The sequence below is a fragment of the Anarhichas minor genome, unplaced genomic scaffold (assembly GCF_050575085.1).
Source record: "Anarhichas minor isolate MPS153535 unplaced genomic scaffold, ASM5057508v1 ptg000033l, whole genome shotgun sequence".
Lineage (NCBI taxonomy): Eukaryota > Metazoa > Chordata > Actinopteri > Perciformes > Anarhichadidae > Anarhichas > Anarhichas minor.
In genome coordinates this window covers 13,608,527-13,619,012 of record NW_027466479.1, presented here as the reverse complement: position 1 = coordinate 13,619,012, position 10,486 = coordinate 13,608,527, and the positions used below count along the sequence as shown (strand labels likewise).

Sequence of the window (10,486 nt, the reverse complement as noted above, 5' to 3'; positions counted from 1 at the left end):
GCAGGGGGACACAGCGACAGCACCTCGGTGCACGGAGCTTTCTAAATCTATGACTGTGACACACACAGAGGCTTGTGGTTATGACACAAATACGAGCGTTATGGAGCACTGTGCCCTGCGGAGACCTCGCCTGTCAAGAGGGCCTCCGAGGAATGCATTGTTGAGGTGGTCCCCCAAACTCCCGCTGGCCTCAGTGTATCATCTGACCACCAAAAGTGGCATCAGCAAATGCCAAAGGTAATTCACAATTATACACGTCTTTGAGCCAATGTCTCTTTTCAGATAAAAACAGACGACTGAAAGTGTAAATTCCTGCCGAGGACAAGACATGAGGAGTTCAGAGGAACAAACCTGCTCTCTTTTTCCAGCACCTCATCACTCACATCTCCGGTCCCCGCACTCGAGTGTGACTCATTACTCAATGATATCACTGTCTTGATAGTTAAGCAGAAGATATGAAAGTAATTGCTGAATATAAATACACATTATTGCATGCATCAAACAGAGGAACTGACCCATCATAGACATGCGTTCAGCGTTAATGTTCCACAGTGTTACACAACAACAGGAAGGTCACTCATGCCAAGTATGTGCGTTCATTGTGGCTGCTGCTGCTGCTGCTTATGGATCATGCCGGTCTGTGGAATGGCGAGGGGGAATGCAGCTGGAGTCTCTCACAAGTCACTAACCTACACATTATTCCCAGGGCCCGCTCCCATTACATAGCTTAACATCACTAATCCTTAACTCTTTACTCAGAGTCACACATATTGACTGATGGACTCACTGGTGCCTATAAGATGGGGTCAACTGTTGACGGCTGCACTTCTAACAGCAATGTTTTAATACGGTTTTCAGACTGGTTAACATGACAAATCAGTCTGAAATGTGAGGTGACATTTTACAAATGGATCTTGTGTATTGAAAGTATATATCCATGTTATCTGTTGTTTTGTTTGTTTGTATATAAAAACACAATATTTGAGCAGACTTCAGCTGCAACTAATATTTATTTTCGTAGACGATTTCAATAAGAGTCAATAAGATACTTATTGATTAAATGTTAGGGTCAAAATGTCTGCCCCTAGTGAAAATTGTCCTTTACAATTTCTCAGAGCTCAAGATGACGTCTTAGAAATGTCTTGTTTTATCAGACCAACAGTCCAAACCCCAAAGATGCTCAATTTACCGTGAAATAAAACAGATAAAAGCAATAAATCCTCACATTTCAGAAGCTGTTTGTCATTTTAGCTTGAAACAATTAATCAATCACTGTTAAAAAGTATGTTTTGGAAATATTAAGGAAGGTAGCTGATGCGCTTGGATCCTCCCCAGATAATTTGTAATTTAAGCATTTACATATATATGCACAAGCAGCAGTTCTTATAATAGTTATCAGTTCTATAAACCTCATTCTTCCGGGAAAGCTTCATAAACAAGAAAACCACCGTCCGGGCATCCTCTCCCCGTCACTGCGTGCCTCCCACGCGTCTACCCATCGCGTCCTCGCCTCTCGCCCGCGCTTCTGTTTCTGAACCTTAACTCACCAGAGAGTGAGAGTGAGAGAGAGTTTTCATCTCTGTAAGCGTTTGCAAACCACATGCGTACACCGGCAAGCGTTTATTTGTCATTTTCGACAGAGTTTTTTTAGAGTTGGTCCTCTGCGATTCCTTGGCATCATGCTGATGGTCTTCACTTCTGCGCGCTCCACCCCGCCTGCCGGAGCGCACGAGCGCTGGACCAGAGAGACGCACCAGAAGGGGAGAGCAGGCTGATGTATTAGCGACTGGGGCGAGTCTCGCTCTGACAATTCAAACTACAAGAACAGTTCAACTTAATGAAAGACTTGGACACAGTTGGTTTTGACGGACACAGATTCACCGCACGAGCATTGCGCTCACCTGCTCTGTGGCTTTTTTAGTGATTTATGACTGCACGTTCCATGTGTATTTATGGTAATACGCGTTACTTGATTGGGTTCAGTTTGGGCTACTTCTGCAAAGGGGTGACGGGTCTTTCACTCTGTTCTCGGAGTTAGTGCATGCGTAATTACTCGTCTGCACCCCGCTGATTACCTCTCACATTTGACTCTTAACAATGGTCGCTGAAGGTCACGTTTTAGTGCGACGCACTTATTTAAGTAATATGCATCTGTTCTTTTGCAACCGTGACTTGATTTACAGATAACTTTTACATCTGAAGTAATTAAACCGAGACAGCAGGGGATGGTATTCACTCATGTGTTTTGACCAGCAGAGTAGTTTTAGTCCACTTTATAGGAAAGACAAACCGGACTATGACTTGGTCAAAACTTTGCTCTGCGCTCCTGCGGATGATCCAGTGAAAAGTGTCAAATCCTACCGGATAGTTTAATCGTGCCAAGCTGAGGATGTTAGAAAGTCCGTCAAAGAACGGCGGCATCAGAATGCTCGTGCCCCCGGCTTCGAACGACGACAGGCGGGTAGAGTTTGTGGCTCTCGCCGCTGTTCACACGGAGAGAAGCGAACCGTCCAGCCCGGAGCGCGGACACGCGTCTCACAGCACGGGTCTGCTGGGCACCCCGCTGCCCGGGCGGCCTGGATTCCGGGCCAACACCCCCCCTTCAAACAAACGCTTCAGAAAGTTTCAAAACTGCATGTACAACGTGCTGGAAAGACCAAGAGGATGGGCTTTCATCTACCATGCGTTCATGTAAGTGTGCCATCATCGTCATCGTTTGTTTTTATTGTGGTGAGTGACCAAATGAAGCGTATGTCAAAACTCAACATTTGGCTTTTTATCAGCTAAAAACTTTATAAAGATTAATAAAGTCAGTGAGCGAAGCCACGTGCTGCGACATAGGCGACATTACACTAGTTTCCAATCATGTGTTTTGATCAGTGCACGCCAGCAGTCATTTGATGCATTTACCAATTAACCAGGCAGAGTTGCTTATGCGGCAGTTAGCACAGTTACATGTCATTAATCATCACAACACGGGGTCTCCTGTTTAATTCCCCTCTTCTGTGTCTGATTAAATCATCAGGAGGACCCTGAATAAACTGAATTTGAAAGTGAAAAATAACAGTGTTCTCACTGTAAGTGTGGTTAAAAACTTTATTGAGACTGAACTTTTTTGTTGCAGCATTTTTATGAACAAGTGAAGTAAATAATGTCTTAGTAAAAAAACACTTGAATTCATTCTGAATGAATAATTACATGACGGCTTTTTAACCATGTGAAGAATAATCTTGCACTAAACATACTCAAACTGAAGCAACTGCAGAAAGTATTCTGTCACCGACGCTTAACCCCAAGTTGCTCCCGTAGCTGTGTATGAATGGGTATGAGTGTTAGTTAGTCCTGATGGGCAGGTGGCACCTTGCACGGTAGCCCCTGCCATCAGTGAATGAACGGGTGTGAATGACATGTAGTGTTAAAGCGCTTTGAGTGGTCGGAAGCCTAGAAAACCGCAAAACAAGTACAGTCCATTTACCATTCAAAGTACCCGTGTGCCATATGCTCTATAATGTATACAACATGTAAACACTGGAAAAGTACGAGCTCACTGGTAGCGATGGCTGTTCCAAACAGCCCAGGAATAACATGCAGCACGTATTTGTCCAAACCAAACTGTTCTGAATTGTCATTTGGTTGAATGTGCACCCGTGTCAGATTTAAATGTAACCTCTTTAACAACTTAATCGAAACACTTGGTAGTGTTGAAAAAAGTCAAAGTTCCCTCCGTGATTATTTCCAGTTTTCTAAGAGTGTCTGTGTATGTCGCTGTCTTTTCAAGTGAAGCCCAGGACAGTTATGCCACAGCAGCTGTCCTCCAGTTGCTCCTGGCAGTGGACAGAACATCATGTGTGGGAGCTCTTTTGGACCGGGCCGTGCTTTCACCGTCATTGTTTAGAAAAGAGCAGCAGTCTTCCTGCCAATGCCATCATGTGTTTAGAACGGGGAAAGCCCACTGCAGAACATCTCATACGTGTTCTCGTCATATAACGTTGGCGCATTAGTGAGTGCGGATCAGCAAAGGCTAGTCTCGCGCTGCCCTTCAGCTCTTTCACTTCTCTCTATTTGCTTCTGCCTTTTCCGTTCCCATGGGACTGCAAACATGTCTCTGCACTCACAACAGACAGAAGTCACATGTTTGTTTCAGTGTGTTTCTCATTAAGAGCCATGTCCTTTGCAGGGTAGTTGCGGGTGACATTCTCCCTGATGTTACTGGGTGTCAGAGTGGATGGCAGCCATGCTATCATTGTTATTTCTCTGGCAGAGAGGCAGGGCAGGCCCTTCTGAGGTGCCCAGATCATGTTTCAGATGCCACGGCCTCAAAGACGGAGCTGGACTGACTTTGGAAGTGATGTCCTGTTTTATGTTGCCGTCTTAACAGATTGCAAAATCTACCTGCGACTAAAATCTTACCCTGTATTTAAAAAAATCCTTCCACTTTGACATGATGTGTGTTGAGTGCACATATGTCAAGCAGAGTGCATCATTCCCATGATACAGCATCATCCTGAGCTGTGCACTTGTTTTGATTAATTACATGTGAGGCGCTCGCCGTGCTGAGAGCTGTACCATGCGTGGGGAAAATGAATTGTACCGTGAAGCTCAATTAAGGCGGCGTTGATCTATTGTAATTGAATTAAGCCGCACACTGCTGTGTGTACGGCGCTTTGCTAACTTCCACTGAACCTTTAATTAGTCCTGCATTGTAATGGGGGACGCTGAAACAGATGCGTTGCCTCCAGAGAGCCTCTCGTCACAGGTGTGTGTTGGAGCGGGAATGGGGAAAGGGGTGAAGTAGCTCTCCACTGTAATGTCTCTCCACGGGCACCCACTCAGGTCCCACCACACTCCTCACCCCTCCTTGTTTTCGGTCACAGCTGCACACAAGATGCATCCTCATAGAGACAGATTTCCGCTCTAGATAAAGATCTTGTGTAACTTTACCATCCTGCCCTCTAAACGGCTCAGGTTGCACTATTGTAAACTGTTTTACATCTGTATTTCAACTGGCTGCTGTGGAAGAGACACTTCTTAACAGCTGTATGCTAATTCAGTTTCTCCGCTCCTCTCATTTCCTCTCCTCTCCCCTCCTTTCCTGGAAACTTGGCATTAGTTAGATGAACAGACTTACTTGCGGTAACTTGTTAAAAGAGACAATAGTGTTCCTGGAAACCTCTGTGAATAAGAATTCCTCCTTTCACCAACCCGATCCGTTGCTGAGACGACAGTGCAGGTTCTTGCGTTTGCCGAGGCTCTGGTTCAAATGGTGCGTTAAATGTTAAGTGTCTTGTTATGGTCCCTTCGCTCACTCACGGTAAAATAACTCTTTGTCACCTTTGAATCGCTTCTTTTTGTTACACCTGCTTGTAGAACTTCCCAAACCTTCCCTATGAGCTTGGCAGATGAGCGACTACATTCAGAGGGATCGGTTTCAGTGTTTCCCCTCACCTTTGACCTCTAACCCATTTCCACCATTGGCAGTGCCACATATAGACCATCACATGTTTTTGCCCGTAATAATTCATCCCAGCAGCAGGTCCTTTGGGGCCGTGGAACTCCAGTGTGCCAGACTACCAGTCCCCAACCAGGTCCCACTGCATTGTGCCAACTAATGCCAGTACTGTGGAAACCCAACAAGCCATGTCATCTCTTGATCTTGGCTGTCACACTCCATCTTAGTACCCCCAGCCTGAAATGTTCAGTAATAGTCCATGTGGACGGACAGGAAAATGAAGACCCAGCACTGATCAGCCAGAGTGATTGATGGTTCTAAGGAGGGTGAAAATATACCGGTCATGTATTATTTAGAGTTTTTAGACTTGACCTCGGGCATCAGTATTAGTGAGGTGGAGAGAAATGTCTTTACAAGTCGTTGTTTTATGAGGAGCTCTGTTCTGACCCTCCTGCCAGTTTAATTGAGTTTTTGAGAAACTAGTGCTTTCGAGGGCTTTGTCGCTTGGACGTAAACATATGGCATTTTTGATGACGTGCTAAAATGGTTAATTCTGATGTTTTTCGAAGGAAACCTGCGTTACAAAATAAAGGTGCAGAAAGCGTAGCATCAAGTGTTCATGGAGCTTTACCCAAACCAGGGACAAGAAGTGAGGATATCTTCAGCCTCCGCTGCTTCGGTTTTGGTCATTCTCTTTTAAATTTGTCTCTTGCAACTTCAACACTAAACCACTTTAAGGTGTCTTTCTTGCAAGCTGCACATGTGGTTGTAAACTCACACAAATACACATCACTCTGCAGTAATTGAATGAATGAGAGACCACTTTAATGCCTGCAAATCTTGTTGCAGCTTTTAATAACGCGTTGTTTATGCCTGTAAAGAAATTATCATTAATCTGACAGGGAAGCGGAAAGCGACTTCTTTTTTTTCCTCCGTCCCTTTGATCTGAACAGTAGCTTCACAAAGTAATCTTCTCATGAATCTTTGCCAGATGAAGCCTTCTGTCTCCATGACGTGTGGGAATCCCTTCACTTTAACCTTGTAGGGCACGAGCACCAGTGATGGTTTCTGTTCATGAGAGCTTGAGCCTAAAGCCACATTATTTATAGATGTGGAGGGAGATACCCACAACAGGACTCGCAGCCTAATGCTCCCCGTAACCTTTCTGCTGATGGTTTGAGTGATCTACCGAAAATACAGTTTGAAATATCTACTGTATCTGGCCGTGGTTCATTCTTCACGCATCCTTTGTGCTCACGGTGCTGCACACAGAATGCAGCTTGCAAGCTTTACATAAAAGGTGAATTGCCTTTTTGACATTATGAAACTCATTTGGCCCAGGCAGCTTGCTTATTGAATGTGTTCCCTCTATCCTTGCAGTTTTCCCTCCCTCTGAACCCGGTCTAAGTCAGCTAATCTACTTTCTCACCTCGGTCATGCAAACAGTCTGGTCTGCTTTTCCAGGATTTCAACCACGCGACACAAAACCCACTGAAATCCCTCGCTTTGGCATCCTCCCGAAAACCACTGACGCATTTGGTGTTGAAGTTTTTTAATTATTGATGATCTAAGTAGCGTCCGAAAATAGCTTTTTGTTTTGTTGTTTGTTTGCCTTTTTCAGTCAGCGCATGAATGTGTTTTTATCAGTGGTGTATAAAGTACCCAAAAGCCATACTTGAGTAAAAGTAAAGATACCTTACTGGAAAATGACTCCAGTAAAAGTAAAAGTCACCTATTAGAATACTACTTGAGTAAAAGTCTTAAAGTTTCTGATATTTATTGTACTTAAGTATCAAAAGTAATTTTCTGATATTAAATGTACTTAAGTATTGAAAGTAAAAGTACAAGTAAATGCTGTTAATAAAAAATCAAAGGGTCAGAATTATGAGAATTATGAAGTTGATTCTTTTAAGTGCTGTGGCACCATGACCAAGGACATGGAGCTGTGTTGACAATAATTGTGTTGGCTGTGATCCATCCAGGAGCAACAATGTTCAACATAATATATTGTACATAAGTATACTTTTGCATCTACTATGAACTTATCATAATTCCACGAAAAGCAATATGACACTATGAAGGAGTTGTAACAGTGCGTTTATAAGTATGCTCATTCCGACTAGAGGATGTAGAGGGCAAATGCATAATATTGTGTTCAGCAAAACATATCCACTTGATGCATCAGGTCAGTGTTTTGAGAAAGGACACCTGCCTTGTAAACTCCTATGGGCCTGATTTGAACACAATAGGCAAAGGTTTTGCTCAAGCTGAATCTGCAATTGGGCGACTGCTACCATCATAACTCCATCTGATCATCCACAACATGACTCAAATATCAAAACATGATCGATACTAAAGTAACAACCCAGTCATTACTTGAAACTGAAACATGTCCTGTTCATCTTCAAAAGACAATTCTAATACATTGTAGCTTCTTTACATTATAATAGAATGTAAAGAAGCTACAATGTATAGAATGATTCTATTGAAGTTATTCCTTTTTAAAATGTTTTAGACGAGTCACTAATCACTTTAAAAGAGTGATTATAGCTGATTTAACTTACAGACATGAGATTGATCTTCTCATGTCACTCTCTTTATACAATGATATAAATTCATCCCCGTTTTTTTGATATTTTACGAAAAGTTACTCCTCACTTTTCGTGCGTTTTTCCTGCAAAAGTCCAGCAACATGAGTCAGTTTTCGCTTGTTACATGCATAGGCCTACTGTCTTTTCAAAATAAACTTCCATCTTCACAGGAAACAACTAAGGTTTAGGCGATGAAACTACTTAGTTAGATTTAGGAAAAGATCGTGGTTTGCGTTAAAATATCTACGGAAGTGGCGTTGCTTAAGTACGGAAGTCACGTCACAAATAAATCAACATCGGCTTCTCGTTTCACACACGGCACAAACTGCGGCCTCCTGGAGGAAACACCAGTGTTTGTTTGACCCATCCACCTCTCCTCATCCCACGCGTCCTGTGTGGAATTCTGCTCGTGTTGTCGCCCGCTAGCTATAGCATGTAGCATCCTGGGCATCACTGGGAATCTAAACACCGCGGCTTTGAGAGCACTTGTTTTGCGCATTAACGTGATTAACCAATGATTTAACTTACAAGCTAGGACCACTGATTCACCAAACCTGCTTGCTTGCAGTCACCACAGTCCCCGACGCTGGTCTCATGATTCATTTTGTTTCTAAAGATAGATTTGATTTTGTAGCGAGTAACGAAGGTTTCAGGGGAAATGTATCGGAGTAAAAGTATCAGTTTTCTTTGCAAAATGTAGTGAAGTAAAAGTAAAAGTCAACAGAAATATAAATAGTAAAGTAAAGTACAGATATCCAAAAAAACGACTTAAGTACACTAACGAAGTATTTCTACTTCGTTACTATACACCACTGTTTTTTATTGATGACTAAGAAGGAAGGGTGGAGCGGGAGGTGGCAAAATGGTGAAGGGTGAAAGCCACTCAACACATTGTGCGGGGGTTTTAACCTGCTCAGGACTGCAGATTAGATGCTTGTTCAATTACCGCGGCTGTTTTTTTTTTATCTGTTCACCTCAGCAGGTTGTGTGAATTCTGCTCCATTAAGAATCCTTTATGGCACAAATGCCTTTGCTCACTCTCTCTCTCTCTCTCTCTCTCTCTCTCTCTCCTGAGTGGGAATATAATCTCTCATTTGTTTAATTGACTTCCCCTCCCTCACTGCCACTCTATCTCTTTCCCTCTCTTACTCTCAGTCCTGATTGGCTGCTCATGTCTGTTCTTAAAAGGGCTCTGTGTGTGTGTGTGTCTGTGTGTGTGAGAGAGGTACGATCAGCTATGCCTTGAAAATGTGGAGGATTAAGACATAAAAAATGGATACATAGGTAATAATGGTCACATGCATAAGTTACAAGTTAGTAAAGTATTTAGAGTCTTAGGGACACACCAGTAGTGCAGTACCCTGCTAATTCTTCTTCAATAGAGCATCTTTGGCCTTTGATTTGACTAAAGGAGGAACCAACGTCTAGTCGAGCTGATAAACAGATTAAGTCCAGAGTGAGAAGATGATTTTGTTTGTGCTCTTGAGATTTTTTTTGAGATTTTAGACATCATTTTGGATACCAGACACAAGGTCATTTTTGAGTCAAGATATGTTGATGTCTTGGTGCTGCTGCTTCCTGTGAGGACAACAGTTCATCAGGGACATAATAAAATGTATAAAAGATAAAAGTTGTTTAATTAAAAGGTGAACGTCTTGTATATGTCTTGGGGTCTTTCCATCACTTTCACACCCGGCCTGTGTGATTGTCACAGTCCAGCTGAAGGTCTCATATCATGTCACGTGTCCTGACGTCTGCTTTAACCACCTTGCCTGCCCTGCTGTGGCTTTCTTTTTCCATCGAGTGGCTTGCTTCCTGCCAACACCAAAGTGTGACACAGAGGACAAACAGAAGAAGGAGGAAGGAGTAGGAGGGAGCTTGATTTTTGCTAAGGATGAATGATAAACATGGTAATGTGATACTCTATCGATCCCTGTCGGAAAATTCTCTTTCCGCTTGTGCCCTACCGCAACAGCAGCCCCGAAGCTGGAAGGGATCTAGTGTCTTGCTCAAGGGCACTGCAGCAGGGCAGATGTTTGCTAATGGGGATTGAAAGGTAGTCTCTTTAAAGCCAACGGAGAGAGAAAAATGTGGGAGGATATGTCAGGAGCGTGCGGTATGTCAAGAAACGGTAAAGAAAACATCTGTTTCTGAGGTGTTGATGGCCTCGTCGTCCCGCAAAGGAGGGAAGGGCTTATAACAGGGCAAGTGATTCATGTGTGCATGTGGGAGAAGGTTAGGAGAGGGCAATAGGAGTAAGATGGAGAGAGAGGAGAGTCGAGGTTAGTTGGTGAATTAATTTCTCCTTTCGGGGCAAAATATGTCTCCCTGGAGAGGGGACTGTCTGTCCTGGGATGGCCGATCAGGCATCAGGTTTCCCCCCAATATCCAGTCCTGCTCTCTCTGCTCACGTTCAGACATGCACACGTATATCCACACACACACA

The 10,486-nt window shown here is 43.4% G+C and overlaps 1 protein-coding gene across 1 annotated transcript in view; it reads left to right on the top strand.

The window, feature by feature from the left end:
• Positions 1-1,475: 1,475 nt before the first annotated feature.
• Positions 1,476-10,486, top strand: part of kcnq4 (potassium voltage-gated channel subfamily Q member 4) — a 44,733-nt gene continuing 35,722 nt past the window's right edge. The window contains exon 1 of the mRNA XM_076106222.1: positions 1,476-2,691. Within this exon, the coding sequence (XP_075962337.1) occupies positions 2,390-2,691 (302 nt within the window). The 5' untranslated portion in view covers positions 1,476-2,389. The remainder of the gene's footprint in view (positions 2,692-10,486) is intronic.